Source organism: Lynx rufus, unplaced genomic scaffold, assembly GCF_022079265.1.
Source record: "Lynx rufus isolate CCGP_SWC_20201006 ecotype Redwood Valley unplaced genomic scaffold, mLynRuf1.p SCAF_53, whole genome shotgun sequence".
Lineage (NCBI taxonomy): Eukaryota > Metazoa > Chordata > Mammalia > Carnivora > Felidae > Lynx > Lynx rufus.
The window spans coordinates 461,194-485,099 of NW_025814871.1; the positions used below are offsets into that span (position 1 = coordinate 461,194).

At 63.6% G+C, this 23,906-nt stretch overlaps 1 protein-coding gene across 1 annotated transcript in view; it reads left to right on the forward strand.

Moving 5' to 3' along the window:
- The first annotated feature begins 3,051 nt into the window (after positions 1 to 3,051).
- The window catches only part of SBNO2 (strawberry notch homolog 2), a 48,380-nt gene continuing 27,525 nt past the window's right edge, over positions 3,052 to 23,906 (forward strand). The window contains exons 1-4 of the mRNA XM_047100764.1: positions 3,052 to 3,158; positions 15,842 to 16,033; positions 20,509 to 20,582; positions 21,184 to 21,295. Coding sequence (XP_046956720.1) covers positions 15,914 to 16,033; positions 20,509 to 20,582; positions 21,184 to 21,295 — 306 coding nt within the window. The 5' untranslated portion in view covers positions 3,052 to 3,158; positions 15,842 to 15,913. The remainder of the gene's footprint in view (positions 3,159 to 15,841; positions 16,034 to 20,508; positions 20,583 to 21,183; positions 21,296 to 23,906) is intronic.

Consider the following 23,906-nt stretch of genomic DNA (forward strand, 5'->3'; position numbering starts at 1 on the left):
ACCTGCCCAGGTCCGGGGTGGGGGTCTCCGCTCCCTGGGTGAGCCCTCCGCCTGCCTCAGTCTCCCAGTCTGTACGCTGGAGTCCTCCCCAGGAGGGAAACTGAGGGGTAGCCCAAGAAGCTCCCCATGGACCCACAGGGAACCCCCCCCCCCCCCGGTGGACCTGACATTGGGGTCTGACTTTTCTGCTGTTTGAAACAATTGAAAGGGCAAGAGTTGTCGCACTCTGTGAGCACGCCTGTGCGGAAGGTGGGTCAGTCCCAGGGCCGTGCCCATTTGGTAGGTGAGAACACTGAGGTTCAGAGGGGCCCCTGGCCTGGCTCTGGGACGCCATTTCTGCTGTGGTCTCCCCACGCCGGGCTGCCCAATCTCACCAACAGAAACAGGACTCCCGGTTTCGCCGGAGGCTACTTTCTTTTGCATAAGTATATCCCAGACACTGCACGGGACATACTTAAACATGAGAAATTCTTCTTCACGTACATGCAATTCAAATTTAACTGAGTGTTCTGTGTTTTATATGGTGGCCTACTTCCTCAAGGCTGGTTGAAATGTCTGGGGGGATATTTAGGGGGTCCCTGCATGGGACTGGGACAGAGGGAGGGCTTGGGGAAGGCTCTTGGACCAAAAACAGACCCTCACCGGACAGACCTCTGGTCTTCTGTGAGCCTTTTCCCCACCGGAGGAGGGGACCTTGGGCACATCTGAGGAGAGCTGGGCGTGTTCCCACCCTCTGAGCCTCTGAGCGTGACAACTTCTGCAGCCTTAGCCATGAAAGCTGGGGCTGCCCAGGGCCCCCATCCCAGCCTTTTATCACCATTAAAAAAAAAAGAAAAAATCCCTCCTCTCCAGACCTCCAACCTCAGGCTTCATCATCATTATTATCTCATAGAACGCTCACTTGGGTGGCTCTGTGGACCTTTGTGAGGAAACATCCAGAAGTGGATCTGGAAACATTCCTAAAACCCAAACACAAGAAACTGTTCATTTTGCTATCTTAATAACCTAGAAGGTACCCACCCCAAATTTACAGGTGGGGAAATGGAGGCACAGAGAGATTGAGTAACTTTCCGAGGGTCACACAGCACACCGGCAAAGCCGCTGCCCTGCAGAGCCGTGTGCCTTCCGCTCTCCCGGGCTGCCTCTTGCAATTCCCTGGAAATCCCCAAATCTGACTAATTCCCTAGACATCCCCAGACTTGGCAGATTACTCCATGCTGAGATGGCTGGACCCACCCCGGCCTGGGCAAACTGCCCCCATTTCAGGCAAAATTACCCATAGAAACCTTGTGGTTTCCCGAGGTGGACGTGGCAGAGGTCAAGTCCATGCCTCCCTGCGCTCCGTGACCCTGCGCCGGCTACTGGACGGTTCTGCGCTGCCGTTTACCCGCCAGCAACACACAGGTAATAGCGGTCCTGACCTCGGAAGGTCATGGTGGGAACAGGGCCGGCTCTGCGGGCGTGTGACTCAGGGCTTTGCCCGGGCTCCGTGTTCAGGGGGACCCGTACTCCGTTTAATGCTCTGCTGTCGCCATATTGAAATCCTCACTATTTGAACGGGGGGCCCTCGGTCTTCATTTCTCACTGGGCTCGACAGATTATGTGGCTGGCCCTGTGTGGGAGGAAATGGGAAAACACAACCGGAAGCCATCTATCCCCTCATGTCAGCTTATTTGTGCTTTTGAATTTTAACTGTCTGTTGCTCAATAGGACTTATTTTCATTAGCTATGAAAAATAGTTTCAAAGTCAAGGCTACAACCCAAATTGCCAAAAACTACACATACCGAAGCAAAGCTCACTCTGAATAAATCATTTCTCCTCTCTCGACCTCAGTTTCCCCTGCTTCCTTGTAGGCTTGGCTACAGGCGGTCTCTGACCTGGATTTTTGTAGGTCAAACGGGTTTTAAACAGACCCTTACAAGTCTGTGAACAGCTTTCATTTGCCTGGACTGCCCTTCCTACTCTTGTCTATCTGGCAACCTCCTACTTGAACTTCAAAGCCCCAGCTTCAACACCCCTTCCTCCATAATGTGTTAGGCAGAGACTTCAGCACTTCCCTGGGCCCCAGGCCCAGTCTTGCAGATGGGAGTGTCTGGTCCAGCCTCCATTCCCCCTAGATTGGGAGCTTCCTGAGGGCAGGCCTGGGAACTGAGTCCTCTGGAGCCCCAGCTTTGTTCAGCTCGAGACCAGGCAGAGACTGGAATCCGTAAGGGTTTACTTAATAAGTAAACAAGCACACGGGGAGGTAACCTCTAATTTCAGGGGGCTGGAATGGGCACAGGAGGCCTCTGGCTGGTGGCGAGGTGGGGCTTTCATTACTGACAACCCAGCTAGGGAAGGGGTGGTGCCTCCCAGACTGGATCTGCCTGAACCCGCCTGGCCCAGCCCACAGTGGGTCCAGTGGGTTCAAGTCACAGGAAATCTACAGTCTGTGCCAAAGTCCCACCCTCTTCCTGGCAGTGCAGCAAATCTGGCCTCGTTTGCATCAGGCCCCTGGGAGCCCTAACGGGGAGGGAGCCAGCTGGGGAGCAACCCAGATCCCAGGGCCTCTCTCTTGGGACTCGCAAGACCCCACCACGTACTGGCTCCACGCTGGGGCTTCCGCTAGGTCCCAAGACTCCTCCTGGGGTGGAGACAGACTAATGGGCAGACAACTATTGGTGGGGAGGCAACTAAGGGAGAGCGCAGGACTGGGTGGGGGTAGGGCCGTGTCAGATGGTTTTTAGCGAGTATCTGAGGAGGGGGCTTTAGAGCTAACATCCGGGTTATACGAGAGCCCCAGTGGCTTAAAGCTCAGGTGTGAGAGTGCAGGGATGGAAAGGGCCCGGAGGTGGGAGTGATTCAATTTGATCTCCATGTTTGCATAGGAGGAAACTGAGGCTCGCGAGTAAGCCAGGACCCGGGGTCCCAACATAAACAGGAGAGGGTGGGATTGGAACCCGTGGCCCACTGAGTCCTAACCCTGCAGGGCCCCCTGGGGCCCCGCCCACGACCACGCCCACTCACCCGCCCACTCGAGGCTCCGCCCCGCGGCATGACCGGAAGTGAGCGGGGCCCCCAAGATGGCGCCCGAAACCCGGAAGTGAGCGCGGCTGAGGTGAAGCTCGGAGAGACGGAGGCGCCGCGGGCTCCGCGCCCGGCCGGACCCAGGACGGAGGTGAGGCGCGTCTGGCCCGACCCTCGCTCCGACTCCGCCGACCCCGCCCAGCCCGAGCCGCGCTCCCCGGCCCGCTCGGGCCCCGGCCTTTCCCCCCCCTCCCCCCCCCCCGCCCCGCGGCCGCCTGCGTCCTGGGCCGGGGGTTCCGGGGTTCCGGGGCCGCGGGCGGAGGGAGCGCGGCGGCCTGTCCCCGCCCTCCTCGGCGACCCCCCCCGACCCCGCCCTCTGCCGCGAGCCTTGACCCCGCCCTCCTAAGCGACCCCCCGACCCCGCCCTCCGCCGTAAGCCCCGTGCGCGCTCAGCTGTGAGCCCTGAAGTGGCCCTGCTCCGCGACCCCCGACCCTGTGCTGCTGTGTGACCCCCCTTCCCGACCCGCCTCCGCGTGAACCTTGACCCCATCCTCTGCGGCGACACACCAACCTTTACTTCCCTCCCTCTTCGGTACCCCGGTCCCCACCCATTAGTGATTCCCTTACCCCTCCCTACCGGGACCCCCATCCCGCGCTCTTTAGTGATCCCCAAACTTTACTTCTTCGGTGACCTTTGACCCTGCACTTCTCGGCGACCCTCCAGCACTGTGTGACCACCCCCTTCACAACCGCTTCTCCGTCATTCCCTGACTGCCCCTTTTTGTGACACCCCCCCCCCCCCGGCCTCCGCGACCCCAGCCCCTTCCTCCCTGGGTGCCTCCTGACCTCTCCTATGTTGGTGACCCCTGACCCCGGGCTCCTTGGCGCTTCCTGCCCTCTCCTGCTTTCCTAGCGGCTCTGTCCAGACACCCCTGTTGCCCACGGCCTTGGGATGGGGGCCTTCCTGGGGTCGGCTGGCTGCGCCCAGAGTGTTGGGTGGGAGTCTTGCCTCTGCTGGCATCGGAACCTGGCCTCCAAGGACAGGAGGACGGGAGGAGGTGGGCAGAGAGCTGGAGGTGGGCGGGTGCGGAAGGGGATGCCCGCGGTGGGTCCTGCCCATGCCGGGCTGCTCCCCAGCACCCAGGTCCCTGGAGCAGGAGGCTCGGGGACCCAGAGTCAGGGAGTAGGGGTGTGGACAGCCACGGAGGAGCTCCTGGGAGGCGGCGGCTCCCTGAATAATGTGGTTAATGGTCTGAAGGGGAAGAAAATCTGAGTCTGTAAATGTGTGTCTGGGGCACCCCTGGCCCCTGCTTCCCAGCACGGACATCGGTCCTGCCTGCCCTGAAGGACTTTCCTGCCTGGCCGCTGCCTGGCCGCGCTAGCTTGGCGCCATGTGTTTGCACCCCACACAGGAGGGTGCCTGGCCTGGAAGCCGACCAAGGTGAAGCTTCATCTGGCAGTTTGGGGGGCAGTGAGTGTTTCATGGCATGGCTAGGGGGGCTGGTATAGGACAGGCTTCAGCTGGGAGCCTGCTTACCTGCCGCCGGGCACGGCGGATGTTTGGGTCTTCCCCGTAGACGCTTAGCAAAGGCTGAAGGAAGATGGGGCTCGGGCCCCGGGGACGGCAGACCCTGCAGGGAGGACAGATGGCCACCTGTCAAAGGCACCGTACTCCAGAGACTGTCCGAGGCCAGTCTGGGTTGGGATGTGAGGCCTGGCCCTTCCTCCAGGGCTGGACCTGACCCTGCGCCTCTCTTTTCCCTCCCTGCCTGGCTGTGGGGGGCGCTGTGCAGTCGTGGACCCTTGTGAGCACAGCCGCTGGGTGCTCCTTTCTTGGACGCTGAGACCAGGGCCCACTGGCCAGCCTGTCTGTGTTCTTCCTTCCCAAGCACCCTGGATTTTCCCAGGGGAGGCCCCAGAGGTGGGTGAGTGCAGCCCAGAGCTGTGTGCTTAGGGCCACGGTCCTCTTAGGACATCCATTTCCAGAGGCTTCATAGAGAATGCTGAATATGAAGTCTGGGCCACCGGGTGGGTGGGCCAGAGAAGGCAGGATAGGTGAATGGCCCCAGGGTCCCACCTGGTCGGGAAGATGCCGGCAGGTATGCAGAAGGCCCCCAAGCAGCCTGGCAGGTGCAACACCGTCCGCCCAGGGACGAGCCGCTGTGGGGACTGAGGGGAAGGCGTTCTGTGATTTCAGACGGGGGAGGGCGCTTTTGATTAGCTCGGAGTATCTGAGCAGACACCTATTCACAGCTGCCCGGAGCCAGCATCTGCCTGGGGTGTGCGTGTGTGTGTGTGTGTGTGTGTGTGTACACGCGTGTCTTAGAAGACGGGTGGGGGGACCAGATTTCCAGGAGAGCCTGTGGGACTGAGTGCAGCAGGGGGCTAGGTCCCTTGGAGACTGAGTGGGGTGGGGCCAGCCACAAGTGTGCAGGCAGCAGCCCAGAGCCAGTGTTCTCCAGCCGCGTGACCTTGGGCCAGTCACTGCCCTGATCTGGGGGGACACCGAGGCTGGATTCCCGGACCCCGCAGGCCTGGCCCCCACTGGGGCGAGACCAGCTGAGGCTGGCCCAGCTCAGTTCTAGCAAAGTCCCTGAGGCCCCTCAGCAGGGGCCAGGCCGGAAACGCTGACCGAGTGAGTTCGGCCGGGAATAAAGAGGCAACTGTGTCCAGTCCCCAGAGGCCACCTCCCTCCCAGGGTGGCCTCCTCTGGGTAACAGGCCTTTATGGCCGTGGGTGGGGGTGGGGACCTGCTTGTTCCTCTGCTGGTGGGTAACGTAACCTCAAGTAGAAACGCCGTGAGGCTGATGTGCAGAGTGGGGGGCACCCTCCAAGGTGCCGGCAGCGTCCAGGGTGTGCACGTGTGTGTTGGGTGTGGCGTGTGCGCCGGCATGGTCCAGGGTGTGCACGTGTGTGCGTGTGCGCGCCCACCTGTGAGGGTGCTGGGAGTGTGTGCAGCATGTGTCCTGTGACCCGTGCGTGCCTCTCCCGCGTGCCCAGTTGTGTACATGTGCCCACGTGAGTGTGCTCTCAGTGCTGCGTGCGTTTGCCTGCACGCGTGTGTGTTTTGTATGTACATGGGACAGCGTGCGTCACGTTCGTGGGATTTGTCAGCGGCAGGTTGGAGTGTCACAGCCAGGGTGTAGCAGGCCTCCCGGGGCAGCCAGAAGGCACAGTCACCCGGACCATCCCAGGCCTGGCCTTACTCCTGCTCACCTGCCGTCCGCCCTGCTCTGCCCGTGCCCAAGTGCAGGCCCGAGTCCTGGTGTCCATGACGTGCCTCGCGAGTGTGGGTCCCCTCTCCCCTGAGTGGGGTCCCTTGGAGCGGCCCTTTCCCCCGCTCCTGCTGTGCAAATTTCCTTCATCTTCTTGCCATTGGGGACAGCTGGCCCGCAGGTCCCCTGCTTCCCTTTCTGCCGGGCGGATGACTCAGGCGAGGGCTGAGACCGTGATTTCTGATGCTCAGGCTCTGTCACCTGCTGCTCGGTCTTGCCAGGCCCCGAGGGGAGGCAGAGATAAGGCTTGTCATTTGTTTATGTATCGCCCCGCGGACGGACCCTGAACACGCGACGCTCAGGGAGGGAACCCGACACGAGAGGCCACACGGGGTGTGAGCCCATGTGTGTGAAACGTCCCGAGCGGCTCATCCAGGGACAGGAAGGGGCTCGAAGGGGCCGGGGGCTGGGGAGGAGGTGGGGGTGAGGGGGACAGGGTTTCCTTTGGCTGATGGAATGTTCTGGCACTCGATAGAGGTGATGGTTGCACAACTCTCTGAACGTACTGAAAACCACTGAATTGTATACTGTAAATACGTGAAGTATATGGTTTGTGAACTGTGCCTTCACAGAACAAAACAGCAAGGCCTGTCCTTGGTCAGATGCCCATGTGCTGTGGCCTGGGGGTGAGCGGGTGTCGGGGAGCGGGCCCCTTCCAGCCCCACGAGGAATACGGGAAGAGACATCTCCTCACTGTATGAAGGGTGGGAGCCGCCCCTGAACCCCAGCGCCGTCTGGGACGTGCAGATGGACGTGGTGTGCAATGTGCATCACGTAAGAAGTCCTGGGGGTGTTTGGACTTCTGGTGTAGGGGTGCCTTGGGCGGGAGGCCCCGGGGGAGCTCCCCCATAAAGCCTGGGCCCTGTAGGAGGTAGGGGAAGGGGTGCTGGGCTGCGCTGCCCTGGCTGTCCTTCGACGGCCCTGATTGCCCGGGGACCTCCCTGCCGGGAGGCCAGGTGACAGTGGGGAGCGTAGTGACCCCAGGGAGTTGGTCCCATCTAAAGTCATCTGTGGGCTCTAACTCCTCCTGGGCCATCTGCAGGGGGTGCCCTCCAGCTGTGTGGTCCTCAGCATGGTGGGCGGGGACATGGCCCAGGGAGGCCCACAAAGCACCTGTGGGGGGGGGGGGAGAGGGGGAAGGAGTTTGGCCCCTGCTGTGTGATGGCAGATTTGGGCTTTAGTCTGACCCTGGGGGCTCGTGGTCTGTGTGCGTCTCAGGTGCCCCTGTGGAACCGGGTACCTGCTGGCCCTTCCCTGGGACTCCTGTCCCTAGAGCCCCATGGCAAGGGAGTCACCAGGTCTGGTGGCACTGAGAGCGGACACCCAGACTCCCCATTGGGACTGGCCTCTGTCTCCTCTGTTCCAAGGCCTGCTGCATTCCAAAAGCGACCTGTGCCGCACTCTGGAGGCAGGTCACCTGCATTTCCTTGCGGTCACAACCCAGAGGGTCAGAGGCCACTGACACGGGATATGGGGATGGCAGGAGGAAGGGAGCGGGTCTGCAGAGAGCAGTAAACCTTTATGGCACTGACTCACCAGGTGGGGCAGAAATCCCTGCCCTCAGAGTGGCGTCTTCCTCTGCACGTTGTAAGGTATGGTACGTAAGGTACGTTCAGGAAAGGCTGCCCCCCCCCCGCCCGCCCCGACAGCTGCACGTGTGAGCGGCAGGTGTGGACGTGGGAAGGTGGACCCGTTGACCTGCTCAAACCCTTGCCTCCCGCTGGGGTGCCGTGGGCATCCGAATCTGTGTCTGGGTTCGCGCATGGTCTGCACGGGGCCAGAGCTCAGCAGCGTTTCTGGAAGGTCCTCCTCGGCCACTTGCCCTGAAAGCTGTGAGGTGGGGGTGTAGCCACCCCCCCCCACGCCCCCGCCTAGTCCCAGGGTGGTTCCGAGCTTGGCACTTGTGGCCCAAGGCATCGGAGCCTCTCCTGGCATCGTTCAGGCATGTGTGAGCTGCCTGGCCCTGTAGGTGCTCTGCCACCTGAGGGCGGGGCTCAGAGTGAATGAGCCCCCGGGTCCATCTTGGGGACCGTCAGGGACAGGGGCGAATGAGCCCCCGGGTCCGTCTTGGGGACCGTCAGGGACAGGGGCGAATGAGCCCCCGGGTCCGTCTTGGGGACCGTCAGGGACAGGGGCGAATGAGCCCCCGGGTCCGTCTTGGGGACCGTCAGGGACAGGGGCGAATGAGCCCCCGGGTCCGTGTTGGGGACCGTCAGGGACAGCCTTGCAGAGGGGTTCTGCATTGTCACAGGGGGACTGGGTGGTCCCACCCCCAGCACTGTGGGAACCTGCAGGAAGTCACCCCACATAAGGAGGGTGTGACATGAAGGCTGGATTGCCAACTTTGAGAAATCAGGGGCTGCCACCCCCAAATCTAGGTCTGCCGCGTCTCTCAAAGAACCAGTCCATCTGGAAGCCCGGGCCACATTCCTGCATAGTGTAGGCTGTGTTGTCCCAGCCGCCCCCCGCCCCCCACCCGGCTCCTCTGAGGACTCCGGGAGGCTTCCCCGAGAAGGGGTTGCGGGGGGCTTCTGTTCTCCACAAACTGTTATTATGGGGGACACTGGGCCAGCCTGGCTGCCCGCTGGTCCGTTATGAGCTATGCTCTACTCGACTTGTGTGGTTGGCTCAGAAATGGTCCCAGAGACCAGGTCCCTCGAGGCCCCTGAGGTGGGGGTGACCCTGGATTCCCCAGGGACCCAGCATTCTCCCGAGGTCCTCAAAAGCAGAGCACCTTTAGGGGCGCCTGGCTGGCTCACTCGGTTAAGCACCCGACTCTCGGCTTCGGCTCAGGCCACGATCTCACGGTTCGTGGGTTTGAGCCTTGTGTTGGGCTCTGTGCTGACGGTGGAGCCTTCTTGGGATTCTCTCTTTCCCTCTGTCTCTGCCCCTCCCCCCCAAAAAAGGCAGAAAACCTCACTGGAGGCTCGAGTGAGAGGCTCGAACTTGAGGGAGGCTTCCGTGTGCTGCTGCCGGCGACAGGGACGCGGGCCCGTGTCCTGTGGACGCTGCGTCTGCCCGCAAGAGGGACCCAGCACGAAGCCCGGGCCTTGTGACGCCCAGAGCTTGGGGTTCCTGCTGCTGCGATGTGGGGGCCTCTGCCGTCTTCCCAGAGGCGGGCACGGCCCGGTGCCGGCGTTGGCTCGGGACGGGGCGTGTGAGACCGCGTGGCGCCACCGCCGGAGGAGTCCTCCCCCTCTCGCGGGACACCATTTGCTCTTTGGGTTTGGGTGAAGGTCCCTGGCGATGGTCTTGCACCAGGCTGGCCCGCGGGAGCCTGAGGAGGGTGTGGACGGGTCAGGCCGCACACCTGGGACCGGCGTGACCCCGCGTGGGCAGCGGTAGCCCTGTCCTGCTCAGGGTCCCCTGGGGGCTCAGGAGACACCTGGCATGCCAGCTGGCCTGAAGCAAGCCCGACACTAGCAGGGGTGACAGCAAGCACCGGGACAGGCAGACCACCCTCCGCACGGACAGACCGCGCGGGGCACGTCGCTGTCAAGGGACCGGGACGTCGGGCCGGTGGGCTTTGGCCCTTAAAACCTGCTCGCGGGAAGAAGACGTGGGTGTCAGAGGAGACCACAAGCTCAGTGTGCGCGATGCCTCTCAAAAACCGCGAGCAAGCGCAGACCTGAAGAGGCACTTCCCAGAAGAAGCCACGTGGGGGGTGCTCAGCGCCTGTAGGAGGTGTTGGTGTTGGGGACAGAGGTTTGAAGGCCTACCACCCTTAAGCGGCGGGCTGGGAGCGGTGCTCCAGTGGTGGGAGCGGGCTGGCCGGCGCAACAGCGGTCCCCGCCCGTGGGCAGGTGGGTCGGTGCAGCACCGTGGGAAACCATTGGACCACACCCGGAAGTGAGCCCCCTCGGGCTCAGGGGGCCCCTCCCGAGACCCAGACTCCAGCGTCCTCAGCCATGACCGAGGAGGCTCCCTGTTCCGGTCCCCATTCCCCTCTGGGCCCTTGGATGGGTTGCGCAGGGCTGTGTGCCCCCAAAGCTGTGCCTGCGGGGCTGGCAGAGCACCCTCCCTGGCCTCCCCGGGGCTGCCATCAACCCGGCGTCTGTCACAGGCTGCTTTATAAAGCGCCCGCCCCGCCGCGGGGCTGTCCTTCCACCCTGACCTTCGTGGGCCGTCACAGGCGCTGCTGCTGACTTGGCCAGGCTACCCTGGACCCACGGGCTGGGGTCCGTGGGCACACGGCCGGCAGAGGTGCTGCCCGGAGAGGCGGACGGAGAGCCGCAGGCAACCCCGAGGCTCCCCCAGAGCTCAGCTCCAGGCTCTCTGTGCCTCACAGGGTATCGTCCCGTCCATCTGGGGTTGGTCCCGCTTCCCCGGATGCAGTTTCTGGCCCTCCTGGCTGGCCCTTGCCCGGGCGAGCGAGAGAACACTGACACATGCCGAGTGCTCCGCCGAGACGCCCCCGCCTGGCCCACCCCAGGTGGCGAGCGGGGCCCTGCGTGCTGCTGTCACTCCTGGGCGTCAGGTTGGGGTCACGGGCCTGTGGTGTCCCTCCTGCCGGAGCCACCCGCACTTGCTGTCCACTTCCCGGCCTTGCACCGAGCCGCATGCTGACCACGCAGGCCAGGGCCGGGGCGTCCGGGCTCCCCATCCAGCCCGGTGTGGCCACCGCCCGTGCTAGCCAGAGCTCGGCCCCCCAGGCGAAGGTGTGCAGGGGCGCTGGGCCTCACGTCCCCGCAGGACGGCAGGACCGGAGATTCGCGGGAGCCCCGTCAGTTGAGACGTGGCCTCTGGGGAATGGGGTCTGGGTGGGCCTCTGGGGGCCCGTTGAGAACAGAACTGGAAATTGAACCCCTGGACAGCTGTGCTCTCAAATGGGGATTCTGGGCCAGCCCACCTTGTCCTTGTCTCAGATGCAGGGGCTCCCCCTTCCTGCCCTGCCTGACCTGGGCACCGGGCGCCGGGGCTCCTGCCCTGTCTTCGGCATCTCAGGGCTGTTGCGTTCCGGATGCCTCCTGGGAACTCTAGAAATCCGAGGTCACGTGCTTGCCGCCAGCCTCTCCCAGAGCTCCTGGTCGGCAGTGCTCCCGGGGTCACAGGACTCGGACTGAGGGTTGGGGTGGCTCCAGCTGGGGTTTGCTTTCCCCTCCGGTCGGAGTGTCCTGGGGTGGCCTTACCAACTGACCACACAGTGGGCCGCTTAAACCACGGAGCTTTATTCTCTTCCAGTCCTGGAGCCCAGAGGTCTGAGGTCAAGGTGTGGCAGGGCCTGGGCTATGACCCAAGGTCACATGGCCATCTCCTCTGTGTCTGTGTTTGAATCTCCCTCTTATAAGGTACCAGTCTTTGCAGCAGGGCCCACTCTACCCCAGTATGGCCCCATCTTTGCTGATTGCATCAACTAAAACCCTATTTCCAGGCGAGGCCCCGTTCACAGGTTCCCAGTGGATGTGAATTTAGGGAATGGCCGTGGCCCGCACCTCTCCTGCCCCATTGCTGGCACCCTGTCCGGCCCCCGCCCCCTTTGCTGTTTGCCTGCCACTCTGGCCTCAGCAGATGAGGGAGGCAGGAGCCCCCACAACGTCTTCCCTGGGGACCCCAGCCCCTCCCTCCCCTTCCTTTTCGTCCTTGGGCCCAGCGCACCCATGAAGGCCACTATCTGGGGGGTGCGCTCCCTCGGAGGGCCTGGGAGAGCTGAGCTATGCCTGGAGCCCAGGTAGGATCTCTGCTCTGGACTGGGGCCCCCAGCACAGGCCGTGGGGTCTCCCCTCCACGTGGAACCCTGCCCGGCTGCCTGCCTCCTGCTGACACCTGCACGGCCCATCTTGGCTGGGCCCCTCTGTCTGGGAGCAGAGGAGTTCTCTGGATGCCCCTGCCCGTGTCCCTTCCTGGGCACCCCCACTGGGACAGCCCCAGGCCGGCTCTGACCCGCGGCTCCCCAGCCGTCGCTCGGTGTGGAATCCACAGGCAGACCCTCCCCAGACAGTCCTGGTTGGCCAAGTTGGGGTCTCATCAGGCCTCTGGATTTTACCAGGGCCTCTGCCCTGAGAGCCGAGCCTCACAGAGCCCTGGCCAGCCTCTGTTGGGCCCCCGTCCCCCCACCCTACCTCCCCCACCTGACCCCTGCTGGTATCCCTGATCTTCACTCAGAGCCAGGTGGAAGGACGGCCAGAGAGGCCACCATCTTGTGCCCTGTGGGAGGCCAGCTGGTCCCTGCTGCCCAGAGACACAGTTCCCAGGGCGGGGGACGACATCGTCCTGGCCTGGCGGGGTCCAGACAAGATAACAGGTGGGAGCGGGCAGACAGTCTGGGCAGCCATCAGGGTCGGGACAGCCTGTTCACAGCGTCTGGGGGGCAGGCCCACAGGGCTGAGGGGGTTGGCGGAGAGGCTGGGTGCCCGCAGGTGCCTGCCGGCCGGGGCGTATGAGAAAGACGGGCTCTTCCAGGCCTTGGCCTCCCTCCATGCTGCGCTGCCCCGTTGTCCTGTCTGGGCCACTGATTCCTTGATCTTTTTCTTTCACTATGACTCATTCGAAAACCTGATCTCAAAAGGAAATTGTCTGAACACAAACCACGATTGTGAAGCGTAGGCCTCTGTGAGCACCCACGCTTCACCTGTCACGGGATGTTCTAAAAATACACGCCGGGCCCACCACATGGGTGCTGAGCTCTGACCCAGCGGGCCAGCCTTTGTTACCTCCCCTCGTGCCCCAAGACCCCACCTGGTACCCACGGGGCTGGTCCTGGGGCAGCTGGAAAGTCCCAGGCATGCAGCGCGTTAGTGCTCTGGGGTCCGGGGCCTAGGGCAGGGTTCAAAGGGCAGGAGGTAGGGGAGGTCAGCAGAGGCCAGAAATCGGGGGGTCAGGACAGCTGGAGTCTGAGGGAACAGAAGGAGGGCTGTTTGGGGGCTGCCCCAGGGCTTTGGGGGGATGGGGGAACAGGAAGCCTGAGGCTGTGGAGGTGCGGCAGCGGTGACAGGTAACACTGTCACCCCCGGGGGGTTTGGAGGAAGGGGGCACTGTAGGGTGGCCTCTGGGGGCACGGGGTGGTGGTGGGCACAGTGTGAAATTCGTAGTGTAAAACTGGGTCTTTCAACGCGTACGATTCAGTGTTTTCCACTATACAAGGTACGAACATCCCCGTCACCTAATTCCAGAACCCCGCCCCCAGCCATCACCCCCACTCCTCCCCCGGCGCCACGAGCCCCGCTCCTGTCCGTGGATGGGCCTGTTCTGGACGTTTCCTACACGTGGACTCACCCCGTGTGGCGTCTGGTGTCGGGTTTCCTCCCTGAGCGTCATGCGTTCAGGGTCCGTTCGCGGGGCGGCGGGGGTGGGCGCCTCGCTCCTGCTCGGGGCTGAGTGATGTGCGCGTGCGCGGTAGATGCACCTGAGGGGCGTGCGCGTGCGCGGTGGGCACCTTGTGTTTATCCACTCACCGGTTTACGGACATTGGGTTCTGCCATCCTCACACCGTCGTGACTCACGCTGCTGTGAACGTGTGTGTATAGGTTTTATGTGGATAAGTATTTTCGTTTCTTCTCGGGTTCCTGGGAAGCTGCCCACAGCACCACCGTGCTCCTTGGCCTGTGGCCTCTGGCTGGTGCTTTTCTAAAGGGGCAGCCCAGGGCTCAGTGGCTGCAGAGCCTGGAAGCACCTGTTTGTGGGAGGGGTTCAGCTTCACTCCGGGACACGTGGGGTATGGACAGGGCTTAACAGATGGCCTCGGGTGGGGGACACATCTCAAGCACCTGCTGCAGAGAAGGGGCGGGCGGTCGAACCCCAGGGCTGAGGGGATGCTGGCCAATGCCTGTGGTCAGCTATATGTTTCCTCTGTTGAATTAAGGTCATTCCTGCCTGCCTTCTGTCCCAGGTGCTGGGGGCAGAGCCCCCTCGAGGCGTATCTCCCAAATCCAGGAGATTTCCTGGGGCCTCAGTGAAACCAGTGGTCACCTAACTGGTCACTGGATTGCTGGGGCCTTGGGCTCTGCTGAGTGCCTGACCAGCCTTGCCCATGTACCTCCAAACAACTCAGTTCTCCTGTTGAGCAAAACCGGGGCTCAGAGGAGCTGAGGTGTCCCTGAGTTGTCAAATAATAATCCAGTTGTCAGAAGGCTGAGCTGGGTTTGACCACCTCTGCCTGAGCCCGAAATCTTTAAAAGGAAGGGCTGAGACCCCAAATCACCGAGTAGCTGTGTGTTTGTGGAGCGAGACCTCAGGACTTCACGCTCCCGGCTTCCAGGTCTGTGTCCCACCAGGTCCCCAGCCAGGAGCCTGGAGGGCACAGGCCGGAGCAGGCCAGGGCCACCGAGGCAGGGGGAAGTGCTGTCTTCCCGGCAGGTGTGAGCCCGTGGCTCGCCCAGAGCAGTGGAGGCGAGCAGGGCAGCACCAAGGCTTGGAGCCGGCTGGAGCTTGGCCCCGCGGGCCCCTTCTCTGGCCAGGAGCTTGGGGTGAAGGCAACCCCTCCCCACCCCCTGAGGGATTGCATAAGCTGCCCGTGTGCGGACAGTGATTACTGGAAGTCCCGAGGATTTCTTCATCCAGGGCTTGGCCGGGAGTGGCAGCTGCCTCCCCTTCCTGCCCCCCTCGGTGATGAATGTCCTCAGCCACTGCCTGACTGAGGAGCACAGGGGCCGGCCTAGGGTCCGGGCTCAGCCAGGAGCAGAGGTGCGGGGGGGGGGTGGGGGGTGGGCCGGGGAGCCTAGGCCACAGTCCACGGGGCAGATGGAAGTCGTGTGGGAAATCCTGTGTGTCTGTTGTCGACTTCTGTGGCAGCCGTGTTCCCGGCTGGGTCTGCCTGCATTCGAGAACAGGAACATTCTCAGCGGGGATGCCGTGTGTCCTGACCACTTCCTGGCTCAGCTTGGCCCTGACTCCCCCAGAGCCCCTTCTGCAAACCTGCTCTGGATGCAGGGGGACAGGACTGGCCCCCAGCCTGGAGGTGCTTGCTGAGTTGGACTTTGCCTCACAGCCTCAGACGTGCCAGGTCACAGAGCCAGGCCCGCGGGATCTGCTGAGCCTCCGCGACTGGCCGTGGGGCCCAGATGGCCGGAGCATCCCCCCAGGGCCCGAGCCGGTCGCGTGATGGGCAGGGAGGGAAAGCGGTCGGGTGGCCCAGCCTCACTGGAAGGGCTGCCACCGTCCTGGAGATCTGTCCCTGGGGCTGGTCTTCTTTCTGTCTCAGGCCCCCCCCCTGTGGCCAGGAGCCCCACTTGGTGGCGCTTGATGCCTGGGTGGGACCTGCGGTCGGAGGTCCAGGCGCAGCGTCCCCAGGAGGGGCTGCCAGGCGGCAGCTAGGGTCCCCTGGTGCGCTTGGAGCACGGGGGCCGCGTGCGCTCCTGTCCCGGCAGCCGAGGGGTTGCTCGAGCACGCTAGCACGCTCAGGCTGAGCTGGGGTCCGGGCCCCCTCCCTGCGCCAGCGCAGTCCCCGGGAAGAGTCCAGGAACCCAGAGGGGCGCCTGTCACCGCTGCGACATTGGGGGAGCCTCGGCTCACACCCTCCCGTATCAGGGGCCTGCTGTGCTGACCCCACCCCCTCGGCGCCAGCCTCGCAGGGACTCCTCCTCAGAGGTTGACCTCGGGATGTGCCGTCTGTCTCTCCCCCCAGGTCATGATGCCGCCACCCAGGAGCAAGAAGCCCAGATAGACGCCTCGGCGGCCTGGGTCGTGGAGCCGCCCGATGCTGGCAGTGGGGCCCGCCATGGACGGCGAGTTTCCTCAGCACGAACCCCCGCCGGCGGGCGGCATCCTGTACAGCCCGCCGCCGCTGCAGACCCCGCTGTGCGGGTCCGGCGTCCAGGTGAGCCCCCGCCATCCGCGGTCGGCCTCAGGGGGGGGACGCTGCCCTCGAGGGCGGGTGCGGCCGCAGCTTCCCTTTCCAGGGCCTCGAGCAGTCGTCCCAGTCCCCGGCCCGGCAGGGGGACGCCTCGGGGTGCCCGCCTGCCGTCAGGTCTGTTCGCCAAGGCCGTGACGGGCCCTCAGGGAGACGCTCAGGCCTGGGCTGCCGCCGCCTTCCCTGCAGGACAGGGGCTGGGGCCTCTGTGACGTGGACTTTTTTACCAAGGTTTCCTATTTTCAATTTAACAGACTTTGTGTCTTAAGCAGTTTAGGGTTTATAGAAAAATTGGACAGAAAGTTTCCACCTCTCCCACTTTCCCCATCGATAACGTTTTTCATTAGTGACCCTGCTGAGTTATCACAACGGATGAGCCAGCACCGAACGTGACGAACCATGGTCCACAGCAGACACGAGGTCACTCCTGGTGCGGCACACCCCGTGGGTCCGGACAAATGTCACAGACACCTGCCCACCACCACGGTGTCGTCCGGAGTAGACCCACGGCCCCGAAATTCCTGTGCTCCCCCCATTCACCCTCCCCCACCCCGGCCGTGCCTCCGTGGTCCTGCCTTGTCCAGAACATCCTGGACTTGGAACCACCCCGTGTGTCGCCTCCTCAGCCTGGCTTCTGTCACCCAGTGCTGTGCGTCTGAGGCTCCTCCGTGTCTCTGTGCGGCTCGATGGCCCGTTTTTAGTGCCGAGTAATACTCCCTCGTCTGGGCCGGGCCACTGCGTGTTTATGGACCGGTTTACCTGCTGGAGGGCATCTCAGTTGCTCCTAGGTCCTGACAGCTAGTGAAGTATCTCAGGTAAAAGCACCACAGGTTCCAGCAGCTACAAAGGGCCCCGTGGAGAGAACGGTTCAGAATTGTGCACCAAGTCAGGCCTGGAGCCCCCCCGCTCCCGGTTTCTGGGGCGAAACCAGGGTTCTTTCTCCTGTAGAAAAGCAAACGGTGTTCCTGAGTAGAGAGACTTGAGCTGCCGGGAAGGGAGGGAGAAGGGTGTCGGGACACAGTGGCAAGGGGTGCACGTGGCTGGGGCTGCCACAGGGTCCCTCCTTCAGGAAAGTGTCAGCTGCCGCCTGTCCCTCGGTCCTGCTGGTTTGGGGCCGGGAGGAGAGCCAGGTGGCAAGAGAGAGTAAGGATCGAGCCTGGGTTTGAGAGGAGCCGGGAAGTGGGCCGCTGGGGTCAGGCTAGCTCAGGGCCCGATGCCCAGAACCATCAGGAGGAACCTGGGAAAGCAGAATTCAGTCTCCGTCCAGATGTGCCCACGTGGTACCCTCACGTAAGAGGCGCGGGACAGAAGTTGTGTAGGTGAGCCATCAGTCTGGGGAAGGCAGAAATGAGTTACCCCCGAAGGTAACACTTCCAGGCCTCGGCCGACGTCCAGCGCCTCTGGCCAGGGTCCCAGACGTCACCGTGTGCCTCCTCTCTCTCCGTTTCCCGTTGGAGCTGTGTCCACATGTCCCCTGACCCTCTGTGTCCCCCTGCTCCCCTCTGAACTTCTGCCCGCGTCGTCATGGCGATGCCTTCCTGTTCCCCACGTGCCATCTGGCCCCTGGCAGTCAGTGTGTGGGCTCTATGTCCCGCCACTTTGTAGTCTCAGAGTGTGCGTTTGTCATTCTTAACAGCGCTGCAGGATTCCTTCTTGTCGGCATCCCGTAACTTGCTTAATGATTTCCCTATTGTTGGGCCTTTGGGGTGATTCCAGTTTTCTGCTGCTATAAATAGCACTGTGTGCCCCCCCCCCCACCCCATCCCCATGGATTGGGCAGGAGGGTGTCCTTCTGAATCGATTCCTGGGTCGGAAGGAGCACTGGGTAGGGTCACAGATTCTGGGCTGGGGCCACACCCTCTCAATGGTGGCCCGTATGCTGACGGGGAGGAGGGGGCACGCCTGGGCTGCCGTGGGGACCCATTGCAAGGGATGTGCCTCTCCGAGCCCGACTCGGGCTCTTTCGGAGGCTGGGCCACTCCTCCCCAGGCTGCACACTGAGCCTGTCCCTGGTGGGCTACCAGCTGTGAGGGCTGTCCCCTACCCGGGCCACTCTGGGTGCAGCTCCCGCTGACGCTGAGCGTGTATGTGGTCGGTGTGGTCAGGATACTTTGTGCCACTCCCCTTCATCTGTCCTGGCTGGGCTGAGCCACCGTCAGGAGAAGGGGACCTACCCCAGGACTGCTAGTGTCATTGAGGTGGCCAGATTTAGCAACTGAAACTACAGACCTTTAATGAAACGTAAGTTTCACATAAACGCAAATGACATTTCAGTGTGTGTGTTCTATGCAACATTTACACTAAAAATTGTTTGTCGTTTATCAGAAATGCCAATTTCACTGGACACCCCGTATCTTATGTGGCAGCCTTGTTTTATCTGCTGCCCTAGTGAAAGTGTTCTCTTCTTACATCAGCTACAGGCGGCCTGGGCAGCCTTGGATTAATGTCCCAGGGCCTGCCTCTCCCCAGGAGAGGCCAGCCTCTCTGTCTCCACCTGAAATCCCCAGGCAGGCTCGAATGGGCTGGTAGGGGTCAGGCATCCGTCTCTGGACCGATCATGACCCAGGGGCCTGCCCTCTAAAGGCAAAGACGTACCTCTGGCCTTAAGTGGAAAATCCCAAGGAAATCTCTGATTGGCTGGCTGGGTTCAGGGGCTCCTCTCTGGACCAATCATGACCCAGGGGCCTGCCCTCTAAAGGTGTGGCCACCCTTCTGGCCTCAAGTGGGAAAGACCGAGGTGGGCTCTGATTGGCAGCTGTGTGGTGCCCCTGGGCTGGGGGAGGAGTGACCTCCCACCCTCCGGCTTCCTGGCTGAAGCCCCAAGGTCCTAGAAGACCTGGGGTTCTGGGTGCGGCGGCGAAGGTTGAGTAAATGAAGGCCCTCCACCGCCGGGAGCCCCCTGAAGCCTTGAGGCCAGCCCTGCCTGCTGCGTGCCCACGGGGCCACGTGTGCGCCTGGGACGGCTTATGCCAGTTCATTGAAGCGGCTGAGTGTGGTCTCTGCTGTGGAAGCGTTCCGGGAGTGCCCCGGAGGGGGAGCCTTCCGGAGGCTTCCACGGCGATTCCTCCATGATTGCTCCAGCCTTCGTGCTGGAGCTGCTCTTACCTTACAGCCCGGGCAGATGCCAGAGGAGGCACAGCCCCTTCGCGGAGCGTGCGCCTCTCCTTCCTAAGTTCTGGCTCTCTGCGGCTGGACGTGTGGACACCGACCGCCCTGCAGGGGTGGGGTGTTGGGGGGAAACGCGCAGTGATGGGAAGTCAGGCCGGCTCTTCCCTCCCAGACACAGGCGCCATACATAGAAGGGCGCCTGGTCTCCCAGCCATCTGGGCCGGTTCCGGGCCAGCTGTCGTTCACGGGTCCCGTGAGCGGGAGGAAGCGGTGGCTGGGGGATCGGTTCCCGGCGGCCCCGCTGAGGAGCGGGACCCGCGTGGACCAGCGGGAAGGCCGCTGCGCTTCCGTCTCGGGACATGCCGTCTGGCAGAGCCGGCCAGGACAAGTAGGGGACAGTGACGGCCGCCAGCAGGCCTCTCCCCACCGCTGGTCGGGGACCTCCCCGACATGGTCCCACGTGGGCCACATTGTGGGTTAGGGGAGGGACCCCTGCTCGGCAGACTGTGTGTCAAGGTGGGACGAGCCACTTCTTTCGTACGGAAGGCGGGGGGCGGCGTGAGTGTCCACAGCCCTCCACCCTGAGTCGGTCCGGTCAGAGCCCAGTGCAGGGCCCCTCAAGTCCTCGCTGACCTCAGGCTCATTCTTCCAGCCTCCCATCAGTGTTTCTCAAAGCAGGCTCCCCAGGACCCCTACCTGTGCTGCGCTCTTGGGCCAGACAGGCTTGGGGGTTTCCAGGAACACCCTTGGCCAGAGGGAGTTCTCGGAAGGCCAGGCTCTTGTCCCTTCTCCCCCCTCCCGGGAGGGGGCTGGGGCGGGGACCGGTCCTCGGCGCTGGTGGGAGCCCCTCTAACGAGGTCCTCTTTGCCACACGGGTGCCTCCCTCGGGGCTGCATTGGAGGGGGGAGCTCATGCGGCCTTGCTTCTCACCCAGTCCCACCCTGCGCTTTCTAGAACGGGGGGGCCTCCATGCGGAGTCCCTGGGCTGCCCAGGCCCCTTCAGGGGTTCTGGAGGCACTCCAGTCCGGAGGTGGGTCACACCTACCCACCCCGCCCTGCCCACAGAGGGGCCTACAGCAGCGGCACACCAGGCCCGGGCCCGAGCCCTTCACGGGTGTGGACGAGTTCCGCTCGGTGGGCTCTCCCATGCAGATGGGCAAACTGAGGCCCCGAGCTGTTAGGTGGTTAAGTGACTCCTAGGTGACCCAGGTGGGACGCCACAGGGTGACGTTTCTACCTGGACGGGGTCGCAGAGTCCTCACCCCCTCCTCACTGAGGAGCCCCCCGCCCCTTCCACAGGGCAGCCCCTCCTGACGCTCGTTGGTCTGTTCCAGAACACCATGCTGCACTACCCGTGGTGGAGCTCCTTCTCGCCCACGCCGTACCCAGCCTTCTCCAGCGAAAGCCAGTAAGTTCCTCTGGCCTCCAGGGTCCGAGCAAGCCCCGCCACGTCCCGCTGGGTGGCCACAGTGCCCTCGAGGCCTTGCGTGACTCTGCAGCCGCTGGTTAAACAAAACTAGAGCTCGTGGCACGTGAGGGGCTTCAGTGTCCTGCTGAGGGGGCCGTGGGCTGCGCCCTGGCCACACGGAGGCAGCCGAGACTGACCGGCCGTGACTTGTCTTAGAAAGAGCCCGCCGGGCAAAAGGGCAAAGGTGGTAGGGAGGAAGAGTCCTGGGAGGGCTCTGTGGGTACCCTCTGGGCAGGGGGTGGCCCTGGGCAGCGGGGGAGAACTTTGGGGGCAAAGGAGCGGGGAGGGCACTTGCCTGCAGAGGGCAATGGCGACCTGGGTTTTGAAGAGTCAGTAGGAGTTTGCCGGGGGAGCCGGCCCACAACCAGGCCAAGGAATGGCCTGTGGGAAGGACCCAGAGCACGGAGCCAGAGGCTTGAGGTCTCTCCGGGCACTGTGCTCCGGGACGGGGGCACGGGGGCCTCTGCTCTGAGCTGAGTGTCTCGGATGCCAGAGCCCGGCCTCAGGCTCCTGGGGGCTGACCTTCCCTGTCTGCCTGCAGCCAGTTCATGAACTCCACCTCCTTCATCGTCAGCCAGCCCTGCGCGGACACCAGCTGCGGACCTTCCGCCGCCACCCCCAGCTTCCTGCCAAAGACAGGCGACTTTCCTCAGGTAGGGACCTGGAGCCAGAGTCACCCTTCGATCCCCACGTGCTCCCGGAGGCCCGTGCCACGCACTGGTGGCCTCGGCCGGGCCCTGGGCTGGGCTCAGGGCCACACGGAGCCACGGCTGGTACTTGGGAACAGCCAGTGCTCCCCTCTACTGCAGGCCTGGCCCGAGGGCTCGCGACTCACAGCCACGCCCGCGTGGGCCTGTCCGGGCGGCTTCCGGGCAGCGAGAGAGCTGGGCTAGGGGCCACGCCTGTCCACGTGCTGCTCACGCCCCCGCCGTGGGTTGTGGGGCGGTACCGTGGAGCACGTGATGCGCTTTTCCCAGACCTTAGCGCCTTCCTCTCCCGGGCAGAGGCCCCCGCGCCTGCTCCGTCTGGGTGCCTCACTTGGCGTCTCGGCAAGGGTCCGCCGTGTTCCCCGCGCCCCCGGCCAGAACGACGTTCCGTCCGGCACAAACCCCGTTGTTGGCATTTATGTCCCCAAACGGCAGCTATTTGGAGAGCGTCACCCGCCCAAACCGAAGGAAGAGATACGTGTGATCTCTTTTTTTGGAGAACCGGGGGGACCCTCCCCGGCAGGCGTCTCTAATGGCACGCGACTTCTCGTGGCGGCCCGGACACCGGGCGCCGCAAGGGGATTCGTGGGAAGGAGCCCGGTGCGATCGGAAGCTGGGGCTGGCAGCAGCCGGGCAGCGTGGTCTCCCTGGGAAGTTTGGAATCCCTGGCCCCAGTGGTTTCGCTGCGGCACGCAGTTTGGGAACCGGCCAGCCTGGAGGGCCCCAGAGGCTCAGCTGCCCGGAGCCTGTTTTCCCTGTGAAGTGGGGGCCTGTGGGGGTGGCCGTCTGGGAGGCTGTGGCTCGGACCTGTCAGCTCAAACCCCCAAGAGCCAGACAAGCGCAGTTCAGGAGGCTGGCCGTTGTCCACGCGGCCTGGCCGGGCAGGGATCTGGAGCCTGGACCGGTGTCCCCCAAATCCGGGTCCACCCAGAGCCTCGGAACGAGACCGTTTTTGGAAACAGGGTCTTTGTGGGTGTCATTCCGCTGAAGATGGAGATGAGGTGATCCCCGATCACGATGGCCCTAACCCTAAAGGAGGAGAGACACAGACACAGAGGAAGCACGTGACCCCGAGGCAGAGTGAGCCACGCGGCCACGAGCAGGGATGCCAGGAGCTGGGCGAGGCAGGAGGGGCCTCCCCTGGAGCCTCCCGGGGATCGCGGCCCGTGACCCCTTGACCTGGGGTGTCTCCCCCGCGGGGCCATCGGGGCACACCGGTGTGTTGTTTATAAGTCCTCCCTCTCCATCTGGGACGCTTTGTGGCCGCCCAGGAAACGACCTGGCCAGGCCTGGAGGAGATGGGAGCACAGGGGCCCCCCTGGCCCTTGGGGGCGCACGCCGGCCTCGTCTGGCCCCCAGACCTCCCAGGGTGAGGAGTCAGTGGGAGGGGGATGGGAGGGCCCTGTGGACGGGGCCCCGTCCCGCAAGGGATGCCCCGGCCCCTCTGTTTGGCGGCCGCCGTCGCCCAGCCCGGGACGCAGCTGGTCCGTCCGCGGCCCGAGACCCTCTCTGGCCTGCCGTGCCTCGGGGCTGGCGGCCCTGCCTGGCAATGAGCCCCGATGAAGTTCCTCCGCACGTGTCCCCGACACAGCTCCACATCCAGACGTGGCGTCCCGTGATGCTGACGCCCACGCTGGGGCGTCACCTGCCGCACAGACGGGGAAGCTGAGGCTCGGGTGCACGCAGGCCCCGCCCCAGTAGCCGCCCCCGGCCCCCCGGCCCCACTCCCCCGACTGTGTCTCATGCCCTCAGCCTGCACAGCTGCTCCTGGCTCTGCCCGGGGCAGACACGCTTTCTTCCACCAAGACCCCCTCGGGGCCACCGCGCCCGTTTCTCATCACGTGCAGGGGGGCTCAGCTGTACCCATCCCGCGGATACTTACTGAGCATCCGCTGAACGTGGCGGGAGCCTACCCTGCCGGGGGCACCTTGAACCCGGGTCTTTTTCTAAAGCCGCTTCTTCAAACAAAATCTCACCCCGTGCCAAGTGTGGGATTGACAGATGTGAGACCAAAGTTCAGATGCGGTGAAGGGTCTTGAGGCCCTGTGGGTCTCCATCACCTCCCTCGTGACCCCTGGGCCTGGGGGCGAGGACAGGAAGGGGGCCAGACCGAGCTTGGCATTCGAGGCCCTTCACAGCTGTGCCTCAGCCTGTGGACCCACCGTAGACACCCTCTGTTCCTAACTGACCAAATAACATCACCATGGTGACAGGCAAAGGGACAGCCTCAAAGACGTCCCCGTCCTGATCGTGGGACCGGGGACCTGTCCCCTCACGCAGCAGAGGAGACCTCGTCAAGGCCCCCGAGGCGGGGGTAGTCCTGGGTGCTCCGGGGGGCCCGGCGGCCTCACAAGGCCCTCTCGAGAGGGAGGCAGAGGATCAGAGGCAGAGAGACAGGCAGACCCCGCGCTGCTGGCCGCGAGGATGAGGAGGGGCTGTGGGCCCAGGATGCGCCCCCTCTGGAAGCCAGAAAAGGGGGGGAGAGGGCTGTCCCTGGGGCCCCGGGGAGGAACATAGCTCTCCATTTTGGACTTCTGATTTCCAGAACCATAAGGTA